At 38.2% G+C, this 27,291-nt stretch overlaps 1 protein-coding gene across 1 annotated transcript; it reads left to right on the forward strand.

Annotated features, from left to right (window-relative positions):
- The first annotated feature begins 578 nt into the window (after positions 1-578).
- Positions 579-27,023, forward strand: LOC116301996 (uncharacterized). The gene is made up of 8 exons (XM_089034562.1): positions 579-776; positions 1,610-2,101; positions 2,486-2,752; positions 3,521-3,702; positions 4,091-10,385; positions 10,793-11,626; positions 17,348-17,569; positions 17,817-27,023. Exons 1-8 carry the CDS (start codon positions 579-581, stop codon positions 26,148-26,150), a joined length of 16,824 nt encoding a protein of 5,607 aa, XP_088890688.1. The 3' UTR covers positions 26,151-27,023.
- Positions 27,024-27,291: the final 268 nt, after the last annotated feature.

Consider the following 27,291-nt stretch of genomic DNA (forward strand, 5'->3'; position numbering starts at 1 on the left):
CATGGGATTTGGACTGGGAATGGCAATAATTGCACTGGAAATGGGAAGAAAAAGATTGCCAAAATGAGAATAAAATTCGTTCATCCTGTCAGAAAAGTCATTTAAAACTGCAATAATGTATAACTTTGAAAAATCTTAAAAGTAGGAAAATTAATCAGATGACTTCTCCTAACTTTAACCGTAATTTTTCTTTTAGATTGTGAGTCATCTAATATCTATTACACAGCTGCCTAAAGTTTCACTTTTTCCTATTTCTCTAATTCCTATTTTTCCACCAGATTCCCATGCATCTTTGCTTCCTGGGCGGCCATGCTTGTTGTCGTATGCATCCCAGGGGAATTCCTTATTGGAATTACATCACTCGGGCGTATTATTCAGCTGTTTCATCGACTGTTCGTCTTTGGGTGCGAACGATTTACACAGCATGCAATGTCAGCTACCACTGTCCAGATAAGATCCCTACGTTTTTAGACACTTCCCTATTCTTAGGATTTCTACTATCCTTATAGCCTCTGCTCTAGACTGAAGAGACTGCTTGTGAAATATGGTACCACGAAAATAGCCAAGCTATCGACAATATGAGCGAACCAGAGACCTCATCAGAAGGCATTCCAGCGCAGTCTGATTTAACCTGTTCATTCGAGAGGTCTGTACAAGCAGCTGATTCCACCCTGAAGCAACTAGCAACGACCAAAGAAACCTTCAGCAATTTTGAAGCATTTTACAAAAAGTTTGTTGCCGAGTTAAACGAAGTGCACGAAGAACATCATCTTGAGGTATGAAACACTTTGAGTTTATTTGCTTTGATTAGAAGATATCTTTTGAATAAAATACTGATGTATAACAAAATCTGCGACAAAAAGATATATCTTTGGAGACACTGCATATCAGTCTCTCCCACTGCTTGTTTGGGAGTGAAAACAGAGTGCTCGTAATATGATTTATTTATAGCAGTTCGTGTTTTCGTTCAAAAAGTCAACTATAAAACTTACATAAAAACAGACGTGAAGAAATTGAAAAATGCCAAAATATAGTCTACGATTGCCACAAAGACCTTGAAAGTTGATTAGGATAATTTTTTTTGGAAATTTTTGGTTAGGAACATTTTTTGGTTGTCAACATTTAGTTGGCTTCCATTGAGGCGTACCATCATTTTTCCTTCCTTCTATTGTAAATCTTGCATATTTTAGATAACTCTCTTGTCTTGTATTGTTTTACATCTTATTGTTAAACAAACGAGGGTTTAATGCGAATAAAAAGACAATACAATTCGTAGGAAAGCAAAAGCTTTGTTTCGTTTAACAGCTTACTTCTAAAGTGTGAATCGCATCGCCTCAACACTGGTGATGTTTGTAAAGATGACCATGCTCCCCAACAAAAATACCATTGTACTTTTGAATAATTGAGATATGGTTTTATTTGACAAAATGGCATGTCTTCTTCTGCAGGGTTTGTGAATACAGATTACAGCCGCTTTAATAGAAAAAACTAAAGATTTTTAAAGCTTGACTATGGACTTTTTGCTTGGGGTATCTATGATCGGTTTTCAATTAACTATTTTTTCCATAACGCTAAATTATTTCTAACTTATTTCCCTTGCTCTTTACAGCTTTATAATTGTCAAACGAAAATTGACGACCTCTTGAAAGAAAAGGCAGTCATCGAAGAGCAATTCCGTATTTCTAGGAAACAAACGAGAAAGTACAAAGAAGAGCTCGCGGCAGTAAAGAGAAAGCAAGCTGAAGCAGAATGGGAAAACGAGAAAAAAGCTCGCGAAATATCGGCCTTAACAGTTACCAGTGAAAGACTTAAGACAGAGAAAAAGAACTTAGAGTTGGAAGTTGCTTCTTTGATGAAGAAGCTAGGAAGCACTGGTCAACTAAGGTCACTGACTGCAGCCAAGGAAGAAGAAAATAGCATGTTAGATGTTGTGAAACAAGAGGTGGAACAACTAGAAAGCAGTTACAGGGTTGCCATGGAAGAAAAAGAAGCGCTTCATGTTGATATTGTATCTTTACAGAAACACATGGCAGAATTGCAAACAGAGTACAAGAACAATGAAAAAGAATTGCAGACACAAACACAAAACGCTAACGTAAAGGTATATGACATCATATCTATGCATACATATGCCACTTAGTAGCTTAAAAACAATTCATTTCAATTTAATGACAAATTGTCCTTGATAAAAACGAAGGGATTTACAAGGCACATGTTTCTCGCACCAATGTGACTGCCAAACTCAAAAAAAGAAAAGAAAGAGAAAGAGAAAGAAAGAAAGAACAAACGAACGAAAGAACGAACGAACGAACGAACGAACAAACCAACGAACAAACGAAAGAAACAGAAAATAATGAAAGCAAGAAGGCAATCAGTTCTGGCTAAATACAGTTATCTTGTCATAAGCAGAATATTCGAAAAATGCTCACCTTTCATCCTTATTCTCTGTTGTAGCATATTAATCAAAGTTTCATTGGTTCTGCAGGCTTACAAGGCTGAGATGCAGCTTAAAAACATCACCAGGCAGAAAGAAACGCTGGCAAGTCAGCTTGAAGAATGTCAAAAGGAACTTAGAAAAGCCAAAGATCGCTGCCTTGCTCTAGAACGACAAAAGGGTGAATCCCAAGAAATGGCCGAAAGTTACAAGGATGAGATTAATGTCAAAAGAAGGCAAATAGAAACACTGAATGACTTGAACCAGACTCTTGAAAACAAGTTGGATACCATGACTAAAGAACTCTGCATTCCAGAGGTACGTGCATTCTGATCAACATTATTATAACACCATCATCATCTTCATCACCATCATCATCAGCATCATCATCATTATCATCAAATGTCATCAACATCATCAGTATCATCATCATTACCATCATCATTTTCATCATCATAATAATAATCATCATTATCATCAACGTCATCATCATCAGTATCATCATCATCACCATCATCATCTTCACCATCATCATTTTCATTATAATAATCATCATCATCATTATCATCAACGTCTTCATCATCATCAGTATCATCATCACTATCATCATCATCATCACCATCATCTTTTTCATCATAATCATCAGCATCATTATCATCATTATCATCATCATCACCATCATCATCTTCATCAAAATTGTAATCATCTGCATCATCTCAGGTCTCATCAGCAGCACAAGTACCACCATTATAACCATAACCATCATTTCCAACACCATCAGCATTATCTTCATCATTACAACAAATTATAATTATCAGCACTATCATCGTCAACATTTTTATGATTACCAACAGTATCATCATCATCATCACCATCACCGACACTACCACCACCTGACTATCACTACCGCCACCATCATTAACATTACTGATCATCATTATCGTCATTACATTGTCAATACCACCATCATCACTGACCAACGCCATCATGATCATTATCACCATGAGCACAACCACCATAGCCGCTGGTGTTAACCTATTAACCTAACGATTCTAAAACCTTATTTTTTCTTACAATATTCGTCAGGCGGCAAGCGAGCTGTTGGCTTCCCAGGACGAATCACTCATTCAAGATCTCGAATTGTCAGAATCTAAAATCCAAGATCTTGAAAAGTCTTTACAGACAACAAGAAACGAAAATCAGGACCTTGAACGGGACGTTATCATCAGTAGGAACAAGATTACTGGCTTGGAAGAATCAAACCAAAGGTACCGTATTCTCTCAATAATGCTTTGTTTTAGTTGTTGAAGAAAGTACTTATATATGTCAGATTTTTGTCAAGGTCTGAGATTATAAATTCGGTCTCTCGATCACGCTCTTACTAATCAACGACAAATTCAAACCCGTTAACAAAACTAACGAAGAATTACTGCCAGATTTTGAATGAAATACCCATTTAGAGTGTTTGTCTCTGGTCGGAACGGTAATGGTAACAGTAACGGTAAGTGTTCGACGAGAGTTACCGTCCACTTACTGTATGGTCCAGACTGTTCACTGTTACCAAGTGTGTGTGGTGTGTGTATTTGTGCACACTTGCACTTGCATGGTAGACTAAGCTTAAAGTGGCGGCAAATTATGAATCTTTCTCTATTTCAGGTTGCAGGAGGAAATACGAGAATTGGAGCGGCATCTTAAAGTAGCTCGTGACAATGCTTCAACACTAGAGACAGAGCTGTTCAAACAAACGAATCGATACTCTCAGCTTCAAGGGGAATTGAATCAACTTAGAGAACAAGAAAACGACTTGCAGTCTCAACTTATCGATTCTAACCAGCGAAACACTGAGATGGAAAGACATTTGGAACAAGCGCTTGAGGAGAACGAAGAAGTGAAGGAGAATGCTTTACTCGCTGATAGAAAAATTGATGACTTGATAGAGTTGCTAAAACGAAGCGAAGACAGCAACAACCAACTTGAAGAAAAAATAAGCGCTTTAAAAAACCAAATGTCAAAAATCGAAGGACAAAATGAGAGTAATATAAAACAGATAGCAAAGTTAAAGACGGAGGTTGACAATGAAAGAGGAAAGAAGAAAAAAGTGGAGAAAGAACTACTTGTGGTGACGAGTCGATTAGATGAGGCTCAAAGAGGCATGGAGAGAATCAACCGAGAGAACGAGATCAAGGAAAGATTTTCAGGAGAGCTGAAAAAGGTGAAGAAAACTAATGAAGAAAAGCTCCAGAATTTGAACGAAAAGCTTGGAAAATTGGAAGCAAAGCTTGAGGTAACGGAAGAAGAAAAACGAGATCTGCACCAGGTGGCTTTGGATTTACAAAACCGAATCAAAGAACTAGAAGCTGATAATAACCTTTGTGTTCAGGAAAAAGATCGCTTAGATCTTGATATAGAACAGCTTTGTAAGAAAATCAACGGTTTGCAGTCGAATTTGAATGTCTGTGAACACGAAAGGCATGAATTTGAGCACCAAGCGGCATTGCTGCAGCAAAAAGTGAAAAAATATGAAGCTGAATTATCTGAGATTATGAAAAATAACGCAGATCTTGAAGCCAAGATACAACAAGCTATCTCTTCTACTTGTCAAAGCAATGATGAGATAGCAGAATTGAAGAGACAGGTCAATGAATACAAACGCGCGGCAGATGAGATCGGTAGGGAGGTGGCTAAAAAGGACAAGCAGTTAGAAAAGCTAAGGGAAAAGATAATGGCTGTCACTGCGTACTCAGAGACCGTTCAGGATGAGTTGGGCCACACGAAATCGTTGCTACAAACACGTGATAAGGAGAAAAATGAATTAGAAGAACATTTTCGTCTTATAAATAATGAGGTAAAACGTGTTAAAGATATGGAAAGCGTAGCAACTAAACGGAAGGAACAGCTTGAGGGAGAAGTAGAATGGCTAAGAGGAAAGCTGCAAGGCATGGAAAAAGATGTAGGTAAAAGTCGCGATGCTAAATTAATGAAGCAACTGGAACACGAGCGAGCAAAGGTGAACGAGAATCAAAAGGAAGTCGATTCTTTAAAATCAAAAATTGATTCATTAGAGACAGAAGCGGATGTGTCGAAGAAGGACGTCCACGCTGTCACCGAGGATCTACAAGTGGCGGAAGAAACAATTCTCAATCTTAGCTGCAATCTTGAGAGATCTTTAGAGGAGAAAAATGAAGAGACCCGCAGATCATATCTTCTTGAAAATAGCCTTAAAGATATGGAGAAGGAATTGCATTTAAGTCGGACAATGAAAGAAGATGCGGAAGAGGAAGTCTGCGCTGCGAAGAAGAAGATAGCGCAGCTGGAATCTAAAGTTGATGCTTTGGATAAAAGCAGGAGTCTTATCAAAGACCAGCTAGATGCTGTTAACGATGACCTAATGAACAAAAAAGAAGAAATAATGAGGTTACAAAGTAAAATCACCGAACAAGTCAAGACAAATGAATACCTAAATCACGTGATCAGTAAGAAGGATCACGTGATTCAAGAGTCACGTGACAGGGTTTGGACTTGCGAGGCAGATTTGGACGAAGTTCGCAGGAAGTTGAGAGATAATCAAGTCACTGCTGAAGGGCTTAAAGCTGAAAATGTGGAGTACGAGAAACGCTTTCTCTTGTATCAAGAAAATATTAGGAAAATGGAAAGAGATCTTTTCAAAGAACGTGAAGCGAATGACACCTTGAATCATCAAAAATCCGCTCAAACATTGCAAGTAAATAATCTTCAAAATGAAATCAATAGTTTGCGTAAGAAGAGAGATCATTATAAGAATGAGTATGAAAATGCACAGGGAAGCATTCGTAGAGCAAAACAAGGACTTTTGACTGCAAATCATAGAATACGCGAGAAAGAAGTGTCCTCCGTGAAGAATTTAATGGAAATGAAAGAGAAGGAAAATGCCATTTCAAGGCTCAGAGAAAGCAATATAGCTTTAGAGACTGAGTTAATTTGTGCGAAAACAGATTTGGAGACTTTAAGAAGACATTTTGAACAGAGTCAAGAAAAAATGAAGGAGTTGGAGCAAAGTCTTGAGGAGGCTGGAGTAATTACTTCACGAACTTTGAAGACGACGATGAACACTGTTGATATTGAGGAGAAAGATGACATGGATGGAGACTCGGGTGATGTCTCTGCAAAAGGAAGTCGAACGCAAAGCGGAGAAAGGGTTATAAAAGAAAAAATAAATGGAAACCAAAAGCAAGTATCCGTGAAAGATGAAAAAATATTATCACTAAATCGACGCATTTTTGACATGGAAAGTGAATTACTTGATTTAAAAAGAGAAAAAGATAAAATTGAATCCAACGACGAGAATCTCGAGAAAGAAAACAGGGAATTGAAACGAGAATTGTTGGATGCTAAGGGAAAGATGTCAGACCTTGAAGTTAAGCTAAAGTATGAATATGAAGAGAAAGCACTAGCAGAATCCCTGTTGAATGATTCTCGCAAGAGAACGAATGAAATGCAAGAAAAGCTGTTGAAACTGCAACAGCAGATAGTAGAGATACAACTGGTGAATGAAATAGTAAATGAAAGTGAAAAAATGGAGAGAAAGTACCCGGTAAATCAAGGCAAGGCGGGAAAATACGTTCATGACAAAAAAGTAGAAAAGGTTGATAATGAGAACGTCTTGTTTCAGAAGGACTTGACAGAGCATGAAGAAAGTAACGATACAAATATAGAGAAAGAAAAAGAGCTTCTAAGTGAGACTCATGCAAAAGTATCAAAGTGGGAGTCACTTTATGAGATAACAAAGCAAAGAAAGTCAGAACTGGAGAAGGTAATTACGAACTTACAAAACAAATATGAATTATTGAGAGGGTCGCAGAAGGAGACGTTGGGTGAGTTGGAGAGGGCAAAAGAAGATGTAAAAACTATGAGTAACAGGTGTGATGATTTGGAGCTACAACTCGAGAAGGCTGTCAAATCGAAGGGAGGTTTGGAGAAACAGCTAGAGGAGCGTGAGATGAAGTTAGGAATACTGGAAGATAGGGTTGGCGAGGCTTGTCTTAAATTGGAAGAAGCTCAAAGGGAATCTCAAAAACAAAGTAAAGAAAAAATTCCAGCAGCTGAGGCAATTGAGAGCTACGTGGAAACGTGTACAAGCCCTTTGTTGAAAAATACTGAGAAAGCACCCGACAGAAACAGCGGAACTATAGTCTTTGAAGAAAACTTACCAAATATCGAACGCCAAGAAGAAGGAATATTGAAAAAAGAGGAAAAACTCGCGAAAGAGATAGAGGAACTGAGAGTAAACAACGAAGAACTTAAAAAAGAAATTTACCATTTACAAGCAAGAGAAACTCTTGGAAAAATACAAAAAGCATCGCATAAAAATGTGATGCGGAAATTGGGAGAGAATGAAAGTCATGAAGAAAATGAAGAAATGGAATCACAAGAAAGTGATTTATCATCCATAAAGATGGCTTACAACACATTAATAAACGACATTCTTAAACTCAGTGAACATTTACAGAATTATCAACTAAATGTTTTTGAATGGGAGGATAATCATGATCTGATTGTAGTTGCTAATGAGCGACTTTTGAGCTGTTTTTCAGCGCTTCAAGCTCTGTTCTCTGACCTCGATGCAAGCTTTAAGGAACTGAATGAGAGTATAAGTGTTTCTGATAGCAATAGTGACAGGGTGCATAAGTCCTTGGGATCTAATAATGAAACTATCGAAAAACAGATGTCTGGAAAGGACATCACAGAAAATGGGAATAATGGGAATTTAGAAAATAATCTATCAGATGATAACGTTGCTAACTTAAGAGATGAGATCTACCGTTTAAAGAGAGACAACATAATGTTGAAAGAATGTAACGAGAAATTACTAAAAACTGTGAAAGAGCTAGAGAAGAAAGCTCACTTGATCCAAGAAGAACCTCAAGAAACGGAGACGCTGTGCACAGTACCCACGGAGAATGTAATCCAGACTGAACAAGGAATGGAACTTTATGCGTTTCTAAGAGATGAAGGACAAAGAGAGGTGTGTGGAACTTTTTCTTCTTATGTTGGACCAATAAGCCATGCAGGTGACAGATATAGCAAGGCCGACGTCGTATGCAGCATCAGTATAAAAGACGTGACAAGTAAAGATGGTGTGACTGAGAAATACGTGACTAGTAAAGAAGACGTGACCAATAAGGATGATGTGACTATCGAGGAAGACGTGACCAGTAAAGATGATGTGATTTGCAAAGAAAACGTGACAAACAAAGCTGTCGTGACTAGCAAGGAAAATGTCACCAACAAAGATGAAGAAAGCAACAAAGAGGATGAGGGCAACAAAGACGTTATCAACAAAGACAACTTATTTGGAGACCAGAATGATAGAGAGGGGAGGATGCCTAAGGATTCTTATCTGTCCGAAAAAGATAACGAAGTTGTAGGAGAGAAGGAAAAATGGTTGGAGTTGGAGCTCACTTCCGCTAAACGAAAGATCAAGGAACTAGAATCGCTCTTACAAAGCTCCACTACGACACTTGATGGACGTTCTGAATTAGTAAGGAATCACAAAAACTGGGAAATTGGGAAATCAAAAGAAGAAATAATAATGAATGAAAATGAGAATGTAAATGAGAAAAGCTCAGATAAAAAGGATGTGATTCACGATGACTCAACTACAGCACATTTGGATGGAGATTCTGAATCAGTAAAGGATGACAAAAATGTGGGAAATGGGAAATCAAAAGAAGTAATGAGAGTGAATGAGAATGTCGAAGAGAAAGGCACTGATAAAGAGGATACGATTCACGAAGACTCAATTACAGCACATGAGGATGGAGATTCTGAATCAGTAAAGAATGACAAAAATGTGGGAAATGGGAAATCAAAAGAAGTAATGAGAGTGAAAGAGAATGTCGAAGAGAAAGGCACTGATAAAGAGGATATGATTCACGAAGACTCAATTACAGCACATGAGGATGGAGATTCTGAATCAGTAAAGGATGACAAAAATGTGGGAAATGGGAAATCAAAAGAAGTAATGAGAGTGAATGAGAATGTAAATGAGAAAAGCTCAGATAAAAAGGATGTGATTCACGATGACTCAATTACAGCACATGAGGATGGAGATTCTGAATCAGTAAAGAATGACAAAAATGTGGGAAATGGGAAATCAAAAGAAGTAATGAGAGTGAAAGAGAATGTCGAAGAGAAAGGCACTGATAAAGAGGATATGATTCACGAAGACTCAATTACAGCACATGAGGATGGAGATTCTGAATCAGTAAAGAATGACAAAAATGTGGGAAATGGGAAATCAAAAGAAGTAATGAGAGTGAAAGAGAATGTCGAAGAGAAAGGCACTGATAAAGAGGATATGATTCACGAAGACTCAATTACAGCACATGAGGATGGAGATTCTGAATCAGTAAAGGATGACAAAAATGTGGGAAATGGGAAATCAAAAGAAGTAATGAGAGTGAATGAGAATGTCGAAGAGAAAGGCACTGATAAAGAGGATATGATTCACGAAGACTCAATTACAGCACATGAGGATAAAGATTCTGAATCAGTAAAGGATGGCAAAAATGTAGAAAATGGGAAATCAAAAGAAGTAATGAGAGTGAATGAGAATGTAGAAGAGAAAGGCACTGATAAAGAGGATATGATTCACGAAGACTCAATTACAGCACATGAGGATGGAGATTCTGAATCAATAAAGGATGTCAAAAATGTAGAAAATGGGAAACCGAAAAAAAAGAAAGTTGGTGAAAATAATGAAGAGGGAAGCTCGGGCAAAAAGGACGTGATACAAGAACTACAAGAACAAAACCAGGAGTTCATAAGCGAAGTAAAAAATTATATGGATTACAAGGAAAGGGTCGATGCTCTGATTCGTACCTTGAGGAAGCAGGTTGCTACGTTACAAAAGGAACTGGAAAAGTACAGAACTGAGAATCTGTTTGACTTCAAGACTCGCAAAAATGAAGAAGTAAGTATATTACAGATATTGAAGTTAATAAGATAATATTTGAAAGACAATAACGATTACTCAACAATTCCATTTCTTAATTTTAATGTCGTATTGGGCGTAATAACCCCCCACCCCCCCACCCCCCAAACCTCTCATGCTTTACGACATCATGTTCTACAGCTTAATTCCAGCGTGTTTATACCACCACAGTACAGAGGCATGAATCTATTGGTTAAATTGTAGACTAAGCAATAACTGCATTTTCCCATGAAAATAGGTTTTATTGAATTCTCAGAAGAATTTAAACAAATCTGTTCTTAACTTTGTCTCGACATAGCTTCTTTGAAAACCCTCTATCGTCTCAGGGGTACTTTTCTGGAATTTTCCCATTTATTTATTTAGTCAAAGTGCTTTATTTCTTTTAGTTTTTTCAGAGTCCAATCCCAAAGGAATTTTCAGTGCCTACGAGGAGATTCTTTAGTGACAATAAAGGAAAGTCTTCTCCGAGACTTCGTAACTTTCCAGTAAGATATGATAGAACCGCTTCATCCATACCATCAACAAACAGCAACATAGGAGATGTGAGGGCTATGTCTACGCCGAATCCAGATCGTGAAATGGAATTTGAACAAGGCTTTTTGCCAGAAATCAGCTCCTTGAATCTGACTGAGGATATTTCTGACAAAGTAGAAGCAACATTAGAAGCTTCAACGGCAGACGAAAAACAAGATCTTTCTCTGAGGCAAAACGATAGTGTTTCAGAGAACGTTTATGGGAATGAAAAAGAAGATGATGAATCGAGTCTAGCCGGAAGTTGTCATACGAAAAACAATAATTCTGTAAAACATATTGAACAAGAAAAGCAAGACGCAGTCGACGAAAAGCAACATGAACAAGATAGTGAAAAAGACATGCCAAGAAAGACAACAGATAAAAAAGATAAGAATGATAATTGTATTTTAGAGGAAAATGAAACAAAGTCCACAAATAATAATGATTCAGAGAGCATTGAAAATGAATTTCCCAGTATTGGAAATAAGGAATCTCAGTTTGCACGACAACAAGCATCCAGGTCACGTGACCAAGAGGTATCTGGTCCTTCAGATGGTAGGAACGATTTTAGATCGAGTGTTACTAGTATACCTAACAGGAGTGCCGGGCTTGGAGTTGTACCTGCATATATCGGCCAAATAACTGGTCGAAGATCTTACCGGGCAAACAAGTCTGCCTCTCGTACCTATCCATTCACGAGGAAATATGTTTGATGCTTTTTTATGTACATCATACTATACTGCACTACTCAGTGCCATGTCTTAACATATTATAATATACCAAAACAACAAAACACAACACAACACGACACCATGTCATACCATACTATACTATACTAAACCCACTCACACTCACCATACTACTACACCATACCACACCACACAACACCATGTCATACCATACTATACTAAACTATACTATACTAAACCAACTCACACTCACCATACTACTACACTACACCACACCACACAACACCATGTCATACCATACTATACTATACCAAAGCAACTTACACTCACCATACTACAACACCATACCACACCACACATCAACAACCCTACAAAACACCATACAATACCCCATACCATGCCACATCGCACAAAAAAGCATCTACACCATACAAAACCACACTGCACTACACTACACTACCCCACACCACACTACTAGAATATTAGTCAATATTCAAAGCAAAAATTTATAGAAGATCTTAACGTCATTACCATGGCAACCCCTCAATGACGTCATTTATCAATTCTTCATTACTTGATTGGTTTTGAGGAACCTTAACAATTCTTTGCAACTAACCTTTAGAAATCAAAAATACCTAACATTCATGATAATCTTAGTTGAACCACATCTTCCGCACTTTTTTTGAAGTATTTTTTTAATTAAACTATTTGTAAAGTTTTGCCGTTATCTCGAGCTATGTTGATGTTTACATATTCCTGAGTTTCGGTGTCTGCGTTCTCTTATATTGAATGGTATTCCGGTCAATTATGGTATTTGATTTCCTTTGTGGGGAAGTCGTGACATCACCAGACGAATATTTTCGTTGAGGCTCGAGCAACTCGAGCAATATAATGTTTAACAAAGTTTTTCTTTTTTTCAAATCATTGCCTTTACTAACTCAAATCAAATTTTTAAGCGTACTGTGATAGTTGAAACCTTGCGGTACGTTTCCTATCAGTTGCTATGTATCGTTTTCCTCCTTATGCATCTACATTTATTTGCATGCTTGGTTACACAAACCTTATATTTCCCTATAATTTTCTATTTTTCCCTGTCTCGCTCGTCCTTTGCTATACTACAGAGCTAAATTGCGTTGCAATGCCTATAATCACGTTAACAACTTTCTCGAGCGTGCGTAGCGTTTGCTGTAAGTGCCAGTCCTCTGCTACACTACGGAGCTACACTGCTTTGCATTATAACATACCAACCAAAGATTATTTCTAGACGTCTCGGATCGTGTCATATTCGCTGATATTTGTAAGTAAAACGAGCTTACCGATGCAAGAGAACAACGAAACAAACTACAATTGAATTCCTTCGCAACGGGAAGCCACTAATCTGTCAAAAACCAATGAACTGCAATGCTTCTTTATTTTGTCTTTCGGAATTAAAAAAAAGCTGTGCATAACCACAATATCCTCAAAAAATATATATTTATTCTTAAAAATATATAACTTTATTCTAAAAAATTGTCATTATAGTTTTTAAAGTTTGTTAGCTTTTATTTGTGGTTGGGTGTGGCAATATGACAATATTTACATTTATATTTACTGCTTATTAATTCTAATTTATTTTGAGCACTCTTGGTCGTCTTCACCGGCGAAGCTAATTATCGAAAATTGCAAGGAATTTATGCTTGCAATTACAGTAAGGACACTCGAACCGTGGAAACTTCAAGGTTATTATATCCTGAATTTCTATTGTTTCAAACCCTTTAAAATGAAGCATTGGGTTCAAATACACTAAATGATCAACAGTAAATCTTATTTGCAACCGATTGGCTCAAGGGATGATTCACAGTATGCATCTTAAAAAAGTGACAAAAATCTCGAAGTTTCACGGTCCTCGCTGTAAAACTAGCGACGTCTAGTCATCAATGGATAAATATAAACATTTTGTAATAATCAATAATAATAAATAATTACCTTTTTTGTAGTCAAAGCAAGATTACGTTTACTCATTGTTCAAAAATCCAATCAGTTCTAGAATCGTGACTTAGACTCGTCTGAATGAAAAATATTCCTTCTATGAAGTTTGATTGTTTAGGAAAGCATTAAAAATTTTAGTTAGATATTTTTAAAAATCTCTCTTGTCTTTTCTATTTTTGTTCTAAAAAAGCAAAAATATTTTTCCATTCAGACACCCATTTTCTTATCTTTTTATATTGGCTTTAAATTTCACTGCTATTGTTTTTTGGTTGGCCTATTAAAATCCACTAACATGGGACAATTCCTCCAGTGTAATTATCGATCTAGGGTCTGCTGGTCTGAGATGTTTAGGACGCGTACATAAAGATTCTTTCAAGTTATTTTGACGCGTTGATTCAAATATGCTAGTCATTGATTCCCTGTGTAGGCACAAGACCACCTGCCTGCTTGGAGATATTATTGAAATATTTTCACTTGAAAAGAATTAATCTGAAAAAGAACAATAAACGAGCATAGCTTCTACGGAAGAAGGCATAAAAACCGTCCAAAGTTTTTGATATCTTCCAATCATAATCATGTTTCTTTTTAAAGAATATTACTCGGTGGTTTTAGCGCCCGACGCCAAAAACTCATTCGATGCATAAGTTCTGATATGTTTTTTTATACTCTATGCATTTTTGCATAAAAAGTTCTATACTTGGTCGGTCATAGCTTCACAGAGCATTACTCAACCAGATCTTACAGGGGGTCGTAAGCTTGAACCATAAACAGTGCCATCGTATCTACCAATCAGAACTCGAAGGGCCATTTATCGTGCAGAGTTTCACATCCACTCCTTCATTCTAGCTTCTTGGGTTGGTCTGAGAAACAACCAAGTTCATTGGAATACCAATCTTTGAAACTCTTTAAGGACGATAGTCAAAGTCACTTATACCACGGAAGCAAAGGACCTTAAAGTTGTGAGTATCGCCTCTTCATTTCTCATTTACACGATCTGTTACTTCTTAAGTCCTTAAGATATTAGGTTATTTAAATGATATTGTGCTAATGTTTGTATATATATGTAGGTGTGTTAGTTTAAAATAGTTCTTAGTATCAAGTAAAGTCTATTATAATTTCATAATTTCTCACAGTGCAAACTAAAAACGTATTGCAAATAAAAGATATTCTGTCGACGACAGCAAAAATATTTCCTTTTAAAGGTTTTTAAGAATATTTTTTGAAAGCCAAACAAAATATTTAAATTTTTTTTTTTTTTTTTTGCATGTTCAAAGGCAAGTAAATAAATTTTCAGTTTTCGTACATATTTTAGAACATCAAAATTTGTGTTACTTACTCATCATATTTTCGCTTCTAGGCTCGAAAGTTTTTGTGTATTTATTTTCAAGAGCACCGAGCAATAAAAAAAATATTTAAAGTGTTTTTTTACATGTTCAAAGGCAAGTAAATAAATTTTCAGCTTTCGTACATATTTTAGAACATCAAAATTTGTGTTACTTACTCATCATATTTTCGCTTCTAGGCTCGAAAGTTTTCGTGTATTTATTTTCAAGAGCACCGAGCAATAAACAAAAAATTAAAATAAAACTAGACGAAGACAAACCATTTTGATTTCGAATTTATACCAACACCAAGGAAAAAATCATGAATTCAAACAGGCTACATTTCTAAAAAAATAGATTCAGAGTCTGCATAAAGGCTTTAACTTTTGCTGAAAACAAATCTTACTTGTAAAAGTTTTCAAACTTTAGGAATTTTTTGTTTTAGTTTGGCGTCACCCTCGAAGTATCCTTAGCACTCTCTAGAATTTGACTCGGTATCAGTCTGCTTCTTACTATCGATATCACGCTGTGTTTGGTATGTATTTTTTTACTATTATTTAGCATTTTAATAATTGTTATTGGCATCTTAATTTATATATTTAAATAAAATACACCTCAGCATTTTTATCAAGCCAATATTGTTTTAATTTACACTATTTATATATAGTTTGTATTTTCTTATTCTTATTGACTTGATAATGACGTTACGTAAACGTCGAAACGTCTAAATTAAATTACCTTGTCTTTGAAATGGTTTTTAACAAGAAACTTAAATCATCTCTTAATGTGCAAAGTGACTCCATTAATGCAAAACTTTTTGTTTAATGACATTTTTGACCCGGCCTTGTTTTTCTTTTTCTTTTTTCTTTTCTTTTCTTTTTTTCTTTCCCTTTTATTCTTCTAATTACAAAAAGAAGATATAAGTACAAGGATAAAAGATAATAACAATGTTATAATTACATGAATAAAAGGGAAAGAAAAAAAATGTCATTAAACAAAACGTTTTGCATTAATGGAGTCACTTTGCACATTAAGAGATGATTTAAGTTTCTTGTTAAAAACCATTTCAAAGACAAGGTAATTCAATTTAGACGTTTCGACGTTTACGTAACGTCATTATCAAGTCAATAAGAATAAGAAAATACAAACTATATATAAATCATGAAACAATGAAAGCTAATTACAAAAAGAAGATATATGTACAAGAATAAAAGATAATAACAATGATATAATTACATGAATAAAAGGAAAAGAAAAAAAAGGGTGTTCAATGACATTTTATACCCTTTTTTTACGTAAACGTCGAAACGTCTAAATTTAATTGCCTTGTCTTTGAAATGCTTTTTATTAAGAAACTTAAACCAACAATTACACTATAATGCCTAAATCTCTGGAAACTTTGTCTTGCTTTTGCCAAAGCTTTATTATCATATTAGTGGAAAAATGAGTTTCACGCTAGAATCGATTAAGTTTCAATGCGGTCAGTTTGCTCAATAAAATATTATGACAACAGGGCTTAATTGAATTAATCCACACAATCTAACTGAATTAGCAACACAAAAGTGTCTCATTATCAAGAAACAAGGCTACATCATGCTTGGTTGCACCATTTGTGTTTAACCCTAAAAAGGTACACGAAAGAATTTATTTACTTGAATCTATACATATTTCAGTATCTACACGATAATTTTATAATCCTCTATTTACTAATACAACAGACCCTTAAACTTGGTAAGATTTTTCTTTCTTTTCTAAAACGTAAAATGCTGCCTTAATTAGTTGGCAGCGAGAAACAACTTTTAAATGGATTCCGAATTCAAGCATTTTGATTGGACGGTCATAAGTTTCATGCTATTTGATTGGTTTATAGTGGAAGCCATTTGACGGTCATCAGCTGGGATTTTGTCACTCCTGCAAACCTTTTAAGTGCATGTTGTCACGATTTTGTCTTTAAGTTTCGCGTGACTTTCTGAATTCGAAAACAATGAGATTACGATGGCTGAAAAAAGGAAATTATTCAGAATAGAAATTAGATTATTAGTGTTTGTCACGTCTGGTTGACGTCTATGTATTTAACTCTTCCGATGTTTCTCGATTTCATTTCTGCTTCTGAAACAATGTTAAGAATACAGCTATTTCGAAAAAGGTTGAATACTGAATACTTCATACTGAATAGTGCATTCCAAGACCGAAGTGCATTGTGGGTCATAGTGACGATGTCTAAAGTAGGATTAATAATAATCATTTTTAATTTATCAATGATAATAATTTGGTCTTGGAATGCACTATTTAATGGACTTTAGTTTAAGCACTTTAGTTTTAACTTCATGTAGAATCAATGCTGAAAACACCGAGTTAGGAGTCATAGGCACTTTAATCTCAAAACTTTTATATTTTCACGAACAAAAGAATATGTTTTTGTCTTTTTCTCTTGTAGGAGATTCAGTAGTTTCTCTCTTTAGACGCGTGTGGTTGGTATTCATCCCGACCAGCCATGTCATATCGATCTCAGCGCCTTCGGCGGGGCGACAAAGACAGTACTGCTACTGCCAGCACCACCAGCGCCAGCGGTAGTAGTAGCAGCAGCAGAAACGGCCAAACAGTAGAAGAAACCAGGAACAGTTTTATAACTCTCGAGCAAAGCTACAACGATGTCGTTGAAACCAAGGCGGTAAGTTTGATAAGCCTAGAGGTTTTATCATGATATCTGTGAGTTTAATAGCCGTGTCCTGACTTTGATCAGCCCATGCAGAGGTAGTTTCAGGGTATCAATAGAGTTTTAAGGTTTTTAAGGTTAGTTTTTGAATAGTATCATTGCCAAGGAAACTATATCTCAATCCGTCTACTTGAACACAGTATGCCAATATGCTGACAAGAAAATGGTACTAAGCCTCGTTATTGATTTGGACCATTTTCAGGATCTTTTCAAAGATTATCAAGAACTGGAAAGCAGGCTCGATGGAATGCTATCTCAACACGAGAAAGACCAAAAGGAACTGGAAAAGGTCAAAAAAACATTGCAGTTGAAAACTGCCAAGATGGAGGCTTCCATAGCCCACAAGAACGAGATGATTGAAGAGAGAGATAAGACCATCGTCATCCTGAATGGCAAGCTCAAGAAGCTGAACGAAAAGTACTCAAAAAGAGACGTCGAGGCTGTGGCTAGCGAGAAGAAGGCTCATGCTTTCAGTGAAGAGATAAAATCGCTAACATTACGGCTTGAAAAGAAAGAGAAAATCATCTTTGATCTCGAGGAGAAGCTCAGTAATAAGCAGAGAGAGTTGATCGGTGCCAATACGATGGTGGTCAAATTGAAAAACGAGCTTGATAAAGTACAATCTGAATTGGTGATGGTTACCACCAGAGCTGAGAAGTGCCAAGCTGATTTGAAGGTATCCGAGAGGGAAAATGCGAACCTACACACGAAGATCTCGGAGCTTCAGCAAAGTCTACGTAAGAATGAAGATCGCTTTAATAAGCTTCAACTAAACTATGACAACCTTCTTAAAAGTGAATCTGCCTTGAAAGCAAAGAATGCCTCACTGGACCAAGAAAACATTCAACTTAGGAACAAACTCATTCAGCTCGAGAAAGACCTTGAACTTGCCCGCAACAAACCAGTGGAAAAGTCATTTGAAGTGATTTCTGTGGATACCGTGCAGTCTGTGGAATCAGGACCCCCAATGGACTTCTCATTTGATTCAGAAGAGCTTGAAAGAGCGAATCACAGAATCAAGGAGCTTGAAGAGTTGCTTCATCAACACGAGGTAGAAAACAGTGACTTACAGGTCAAGCTTGGAAACTCTAAAGGCCAGATCACGAAGCTGGAATGCGAGCTTGAAAATGCTCTAAGGCACAAGAGCATTGGCGCTGCGGAGCTCGAAGGGGAGAAAGGGAAGCTGGCAAGGCATCTGAGTGAAACCAAAAACCTTACCATTCAGTTGGAAGAAGCTCATAAAGGAAACGAACAACTGAAGAAGGAGATAGCCAAGAGGGACAAGCTGATAGAAGAACTGAGAGCAAAGATAGCTGACTACGACAAGACAATCGAAGATCGAGATGAAGAGATTTTCAGCCTTAATGGAAAAATCGAGTACCTTAGCATCGACAAGGAAAAGCTGAGCGATGACAACCGAGAGCTGTTAAAGAAAATTGCAGAATTGGATTCCGATTATAAGATTAGTGAAGACGACAAAGAAAAGGCAAGTCGCGAGTCAAAGGGACATCTTTACGAGCTTTCAGAATTGGAAGCCAAATTGGTAGAATCCGAGAAAGATCGACGTCTGACCGATGAGCAAAACACCTTGTTGCAACAGAAGATCGACAAGCTGGAAAACGAACTCTACAAAGCTAGTCAAGAAAGGAGCATCTATGAGAATCAAACGGTAGACTTGTCATCTGAGAGTAATAAACACCGTGACATTGCAGCGCTTTCTAAAAAAGAACTCATGGAATTGCGTGGTGAGATAGATGGAATGAGACGAGAGTTAGCCACAAAAGATGACACTATTGCGCAGTTGAGAAGGAAAGTCGACGACTTGAACGAAGATCTTGATGAAGAAAAGAAATCATTGGAAGAATCGAATTCTAGATTTAGTGCTCTCGAGGCAGCTGTAAAGAAGGCTGAAAATGATGTGGAGTTGAAGAACGCCGAAATCGATCGTTTGAATGGAATTCTGGACCGCACTACCAAGGAAAGAAATGACGCCGAAATTCAGCTCGCTGGACTTTTGGAGAAATTCAAGAGCCTTGACACTGGTTCTGGAAGGAAAGTGACAAACAGAGCACAGGTTGATATTAAGGTTTCCAAAGTTCAAGATCTTGAGAGTCAGTTGTCATCCTTGAGGCAGAAGGTGTACTCGCTTGAGAGAGAAAACGATGGCCAAAAACAAGCTGTTAACTTCTTAAAGAATGAAATAACTGATAAAGACGACAGAATCGCGTATCTACAACGTGAGCTTGATAGCAGAGGCATCCACAATGACGACGCTGAAAGAATGTTGGCTGATTATAAAAAGAAATGCATGGTCTTAGAGAAGGAGTTGGACGAAACATTAGCCATCAAGGACAGCATGGAAGAGGAGCTCACGTCTCTTCGTCCGGCAGTTGGCAAACTTGAGACCAAAGTCGAATCTTTGACATTCAAGAAAGAGACTCTTGCGTCGCAGCTTTTAGAAGCCAATGACAAACTGCGTATGGCCAAGGAGGATCTACACAAGGTCCAGATAGAGTTGATGGAAGAACGAAAAGCAAACAAATCGTTAGGCAAGCTGGTCAAGAAGCACGAGACGACAATCGAAGATCTAACGGCCCGAATGAAAGAGTATGAGAACGAGATTGAAAGTCTGAGAAGAAACCTTTCTGCAAGCAATGCCGCCTTAGACGCCCTGAAGGTAAAGAATCAGGAACTGGAGAAATTCATTGCCGAGTTGAAATCTAGAAAGACCAGCCTTGAGCAAGAAGTTAACGAGTTGAGAGACCACAGAGAAGTGATCGAGGGCGATCTTAGCTCTATGTCTTACAAGTTGAGCAATTTGAACACCAAGGTGAGCTCAATTGAAAAGGATAAAACTTACTACCAAGGCGACAGCGAAGTATCTCAAGGAAAGCTCCGTAGGATGAAGAACGAATTGATCCAAGCGAAAAACCAAGTCAGAGAGAAGGACCGCATTATTGAAGATCTGACTGACAAACTCAAAGAAGTGGAATCAAATTACACAACCTCGAAGAGGAAGAACAAGAACTTTGAAGATGAAGTTAATTCACTACGAAAAGAGCTTGAGGCTGAAAAACACACTAATGAGGTCAACAGAGAGAGAATCGCCGAACTTCTGGCTCAGCTGGAGACGATGTCAACTAATGTAGTTGCCCCAGTTAACGTAGCAATCACCGAATCTGCTCCTCCCGTGATGTTCACGGATAATTATGAATCAATGCCTGATGGCAGAGCTGATGAGCTCGAAGCCTTGTACCAGTCAAGCAAAGAGCGTGAAGGAACACTCAGACATGAAGTGGAACAGAAAAACGTGAAGGTCACTCAGCTTGAATCAGAGAAGAAGAAGACAGCGGACAGGTGCATTGAATTAGAGCACGAACTTTCAATGCTGCAGAGAAAGTATCACGACCTGGAACAGAGCTTGAGTAGGGCTCAGCGGGAAAGAGATGACTTCAAGAAAGATTCCATTGAAGCTTCCAACAAGTGGTCTTACTTTGAACAAAAAGCTGAGAACGAAGAAGCGGAGAAAAAGTCTTTGCAGAGGCAGTATAATGATGTGATGTTGAAACTTCGCCAGAGTCAAGAAGAGATTTTGAAGATCGAGGAAAACCTTGTTGAACATCGTATCGAGGTAAAAGGCTTGACAACTGACAAGCAATACCGAGAAGAGCATCTTTCAAAATTCAGGGATTCCGTAAAATTCCTTGAAGATCAGCTGAGTTCTCTGAATGACAGCCTGAACTATCAACGAGAAGAGAATGAAAAACTTAAAGCCGAGCGTGACAGTCTTTTGGAAAGCACCTTCTTAAAGGAGAACACCATCAATAGACTGAAGGCTGATAATCAAAGTCTTATTAACGAGAGAGACCGCGCAGTTGAAGACGCAAAAGATGCCTTTGAGAGGTTGAAAGATCTTGAACAGAAACTTGCTGAAGCTTTAAGGAGAAAGGAAGAGGCAGAAGACGAGATCGAAGAACTCAACACAGAAATCCATGATCTTAAAGATGAATTAACACAGGGTCAAAGAAAGTACAAGCAACTAGAGGAAAAAATCCAAGCTCTCATGGAAGAGTCGGAAAAGGATCAGAAGTATATCGATGAACTTCGAGACAACAAAACATCCTTAGAAGATCAAATTGCAGAACTCAAACGCCTGCTTGCTGAAAAGAATAACATTGCTCCAATTGTACAGGCAGTTGAGGTTCAGAATGTGCAGGCCTCGTTGGAGTCCAGCCCAATGATGGACTTCGGTGACTCTGATGAAATTAAGCGCCTTCAGATTGAGAATGCAGGGCTGAGGAAACAAGTGAAAGAAAGCGAGGCAATCATCGACAAAAATAATAAACTTAACGAGTTAATTGTCCAAGGAGAAGGCAAAATCAGTAAACTGGAGACAGGTATGCACTTATCCCAAAACAGGAACGCAGAGCTCGAGAAAGAACTGGAGGCTTTGAAGAAAACAGCAAAACCACTTATGGAAAAGTATGAAGTGACGATGAGGGACTATGAACTGCAGAAGGACGAGTTGGACAGCTTGCAGAACAGGCTTGGAAATACAGAACTACAGCTAGATCAAGAGAAATCCTTGAGAAGTGATCTGAGAAGACAGTTTGACGACAAACTAGCGCTGTTGAATGAAAGAGAAGAAGAATTACTGGCTGTAAAGAAGAATAATCAGGAACTCCAAGTCCTTCTGAATTCATCTAACGATTCCATCGCTAAAGATAACTTGGTTGAAATGCTGAGAAACGAGAATGAATCACAAAAGATGGACATCGAGAAGCTTAGGAAAGAAATACTGTCTTTACAGAATCAACTGAGGGACCTGTACACCAAGAAAGAAGTGGTTGACAAGAACCTCTTCTCGTCCAAAGAGTACTGTGCAAATCTAGAAATTGACAATGAGAAGCTCAAGCAGAGGATCCAGCAACTAGGATCCAGCCTGAAGGATGCAGACGAAAGAATCCAACAGCTTGAAGAGATGCTGAAGAATTTCAAGAAGGAGAAAAATGCTTTGAAATCAGAGTTAAACGATGCAAACAACACGCTTAAAAAAGAAAAAGCAGAACTTGTCTATTTGAAAAATAAGGTAACTGAATTGCAAGAAATCATAGATGGAATGAAGAGCAGCACATCTGTTGAACTGGTCAGCTCAGGTCCTGGAAACAATTCTTATGAAGTCAGCAAGCTCAGAGCAAAGGTTGACAAATATCGTGAAGATTTGCAAAGAAGCCAAGACGAGATATCACGTCTTCAGCTACAGCTGCGCAATAAAGACGTTTCGGTGTCCAAATATGATAACTCCGATGCCTTGCTCAAGGAAAACGACAGATTGAAAAATGCTTTGAAAAACCAGAAAGCAGAGACCGAAGAATACAGAGCAAGTTACAGCTCTTCTCAAAAGGAAATCGAGAGACTCCAGCTGAAGATGGTATCATTGAACCAATCCAATAGTCATCTGGAGGCAAAAATTAACGCCCTCGAAGAAGAAAAATCTCGACTTAGAAAGCAAATCAACGATTCAGCCAAAGATATATCTGCGTTGAAGATCCAAGTCGATGCCCTGAAGCATGAAAGATCAAGGCTGAAGAATGATCTCGCAATTCTTCAAAAGAAGTACGACAATCTGTCGGCTCAGTTTGCAGCTTTGCAAGAACAGAAAGGAGGAAAGAGTAAAGAGCTTGTCAACATCAAGAAGATAACAGAGCTTGAATCAAAATACCAGGCAGCTCTACGCGAGAAAGAAGAAGCCCGAAACGAGCTGTTCTCGCATCGCAAAAACAATGCCAAAGTAGAGAGTGCTCTGTCTGAACACGTCAACACGAGAGAGACGCTTGAACATGACATTTTCTGTCGTGATAACAGGATTGCTGAGCTGGAGAAAAGTTTGAAGGAATCACAAGATAACCACGTTGCTGACAAGGAAGACATGCTGCAATGGCGAAAGAAAGTCCAAGGCCTTCAACAAGAACTTCAAGCCATGGAACATAAGTATGAGCGTCTTTTGAAACAGAAAGTAAGTCTGGAAAAAACCATTGAGGATCTCAACGAGGATCTTGCAGATGCAAATAAGAGGATCGAAATATTGGAATCTTCCCTTAACGAGCAAGAAGACGATACCGATGGAGGATATTCTGATCACGTGAAGTTACAAAGACAAATAAGCGAGCTGGAGGCACTCCTAAAAAGAGTCACCGAAGCAAAAGACAAAGCAGTGGAGGAATCTCATCAATACAAGGGTCAGGTATGGGACCTCCAAGACGACTTGACAAGGCTCAAAAGTGAAGTGGAACACCATCGTAAGTTAAGCGATGAAACAAATAAGATGAACGACAAGCTGAAAGACGATTTGGCCAAGATGAAGAAAGACACTTGGGAGGCTCAGCACAATTACGGAAACGTATGCAAAGAGCTCAACGAAATGAAATACGCGAACGAGTTGCTTGAAACCGACAAAACGGACTTAGATAAACAGATACGTCGGCTACGTGATGAAGTTACCGACACCCTTTCTCAGAAGGAAGTAATCGCTAACGAAAGAAACGACCTGAAGTTCCAGCTACAGCGCCTACAGGTTGAACTCGCTCAAGCCAACATGGAAACCAACGAAGCAAGAGAGGAGATCGAACATTTGAAGGTAGATCTCTTGAAACTCACTGATGAGAATGAAGCTCTAAGAGCTAAACTAAACAACCAGGAAATAGCTCCTATACAGATTGCTACAGTAGAAACTGTGGAGAGTGAGCTGCCTTTCGATTTCGATGAATTGGATGGCGCCAAACGGGATAGAGATCAGCTGAAGCTAGAGATGGAAGGCGTAGAGACCAGGTTACGTCACCTTGATAATGAGCTTAGTGAAAAAGAGAAAGAAAAGAGCAGAATGAATGAAAATTTGGTCGACGCCAGGAAAAGGATCTCTGTTCTAGAAACAGAAAACAAGAACTTCCAGACGGCTTGTGAGAAAGCTATATACGAACGCGATATTGCCAACCAGAAGTTCGTGGAACAAAGAACTGACAACGAGTCGCTGAAGCAAGAAAAAGAAACACTTCTCATTGAACTCAAGGACCTGCGACCACTGGTCACTGAGCTGGAAGGTGAGGTTCAGCAACTTAAGAGGAAGGTTTCTGGGTACGAAAGGGAACTGGCAAGAGCAGGACAAAAGCCAGTCGAGAAGAAACGAAATCGGTTCAATGAGAGCGACTTGCAAAAAGAGAATGTCGACCTGCAAAAGAGAATTACCGATCTGGAGATAACTTTGAGAACAGCAGAGGACAAGGCGCGAGATGCTGAGATCGAGAGGGACGACATGGAGAAGAAGAATGCTCTCATACGAGAGGACATGATCTTCCACCAGACCAAGTGCTCAAAGCTTGAAGAGGAATGCAAAAACTATGAAAGAAGGATCCAAGAATTAGAAGATGAAGTCAAAGATCTTCTGAGTAAACTCGGAAGTTCAGCTGATTCTGGCCGAGATCTGAGCGAAGCTGACATGATTGCCAAAATCAATGCACTTGAAAAGAGAATTCAGACGCTGCAACAGCAAGTATCTGAACGAGACGACGAGATCGATCGGTTGAAGAAGCAATTGGGAGACCTGATGGACAGAGGATCTGGATCCGGAGAACTGGAAATCCATCTGGCGGAGATCAAAGACAAGAGTGAGATTTACCGCCAAGCTGACAAGGCCAAGCACGAAATTATCGAGAATATGAGAGCAGAGAAGACAGCCTTGGAAATAGAGATTGACAGCCTAAAAAGAGAAATAGCTGATTCAAAATCTTCTTGTGAAGAATACAGTAGGAACAACGACGAGCTTGAACAGGAAATCTCGGCTCTGTCTGCAGAAAAGATTGCCATGGAAAACAAGATTTATGAGCTATCGAATAGCTATAAATTGCAGATTGCAGAGCTGCAGAACGATAACGAGATTCTTGTTCATAAGAACGAAGCCATGGAAAAGATCGTAGTGAAGTACGAGGGACAGATTCAAGAGTTGAGAGAACGTCAGGCTCTCATTTCCGTTGACCAAGCTTCTACCACGTTGATTCTAGATGTTGAAAAGAACTCGCGCTTTTCGCGTCCACATTCCATATATGTCAGCCATGCTGAGGGTGAGATGGCGGCCGATGCATCTAGAAGGCGCATGAAGAATGATGACCAAATAAAGGCAAGTGAAGACTCTGTAGTAGTGGAGAGTAGCGTAGATAGATTGCAAAGCAGCCCCAGGATGTCTAGCACCAGAAATGAAGAGGCACCAAAATCCACTACTTCAAGCTATGATTCTGGTAAATATTCATCAAGAAGCAGTAGACCTGAAGAAAGAGGCTACCGATCTGGACGTGATAACAATGTTACAGCCGAAAGAGAAACAGCGAAAAAGGAGGAGACCTCACGAAGCAGGAGTGGACCACGCGTGGTAGATATCGGTGGCGACCGCGGCAGCAGAGAAGAAAATAGGAGGGAAGAGTCGTCAGGAAGGAGAGGTGGTAGTAGGACAGCAGCCAGTGACAAGGAGCAATGTAAACAAAGTTAAACCAAACTTGTGGTATTGCTTTAACGAATTTTATGACTGTAAGTGGTAAGGTGAGGGTACGCATTTAACGTTAAAACCTATGACAGATAATTTTAGACCTCTAATCAAAATCCTAGTTAAAGCAAAATTAACCAAATTTCATGACTTTACGTGGTACGGCCACGGTACACGTTTGACTGATATCTCGAACATCCAATCAGAATGCTAAGAGCACGCTCCGGGCATGCTAGCAGTCATATGAAGTTTGCTCTGGATTTCATACTTCGTTTATAACCATATAATTTTCAATTCTTTTCATGACCAATTTTAAAGTAGGCGACATCGAAATTTCAGTTGAAATAAATTTGATGTCTTTTGTTAAATGGCGAATTAATTTAGAATGTAAAATCATTTGTGTCTTTCACTTAATATTATAAGAACTTCTTTGCTTCATTTTTTAAAATTGCTTTCAATTAGATCTATATCAAAACCACAGTAATGCATCATGGGATGTCTTGGGGATAAGAATTAAAATATGCATAGTAAATTGCACATTAGCTCACTTTCGCTGTAGGTTAGGTAGGTAATGCAAGTTCTACAAGACAAGGTGATACTGTAGCATAGAAAATCCAATGAGTTGCACAACATGCATTCCTTTATGCTTGATTATAGCAGCACAACATTATGCTCAAGACAGCAAGACTATCTTTAGGGCCTCCTGATCATTATCAGTATGGTAATAGTACCCTGTCTAATGAAGGTGTCATAACCAAAACTACAGCAGTGATATAAAGAACCTCAATTTATAATAAAAATCAATATACACCACTCAGCTTGATTATTCGATGTATTAGTGATTAGTACATTTATATTAATAAAAGTTATTAAATTAAAGTGCTTCCATTTTTGTCCACAGTTAGGGGTGTAACGGGTGTGGCAATGGGGTGTGGGAACTACCCTATGCTTAAATACATTTGTTTTCTCAAAAGTGATTAAGGAGAAGACAAGTTATGTGGTATAAGGGATGACACGGAACAGTAGAGTGCATAGCTTTCTGTATAGGTATGAAACAAGCTCTGAAGAGGTGAAGAATGCAGTTAGAGGTAGGTGTACCTTTGTGAAATACAAGGAATCTTGTTTTTTTCTAGGAAAAGGGGGGAGC

This window comes from Actinia tenebrosa, unplaced genomic scaffold (genome assembly GCF_029948245.1).
Source record: "Actinia tenebrosa isolate PJP-AT-01 unplaced genomic scaffold, QUT_ActTen_1.0 PGA_scaffold0__85_contigs__length_37466705, whole genome shotgun sequence".
NCBI classification, from domain to species: Eukaryota; Metazoa; Cnidaria; class Anthozoa; order Actiniaria; family Actiniidae; genus Actinia; species Actinia tenebrosa.

What these genes read in the sequence shown, in the direction of transcription:
- LOC116301996 (XM_089034562.1), top strand. Translation starts at nt 579, where the DNA reads ATGAGCGAACCAGAGACCTCATCAGAAGGCATTCCAGCGCAGTCTGAT. An exon ending in CACAAAACGCTAACGTAAAG is followed by an intron (nt 2,102 to 2,485) that starts GTATATGACATC and finishes TTGGTTCTGCAG; the next exon opens with GCTTACAAGGCTGAGATGCA. An exon ending in ATGTCGTTGAAACCAAGGCG is followed by an intron (nt 17,570 to 17,816) that starts GTAAGTTTGATA and finishes GACCATTTTCAG; the next exon opens with GATCTTTTCAAAGATTATCA.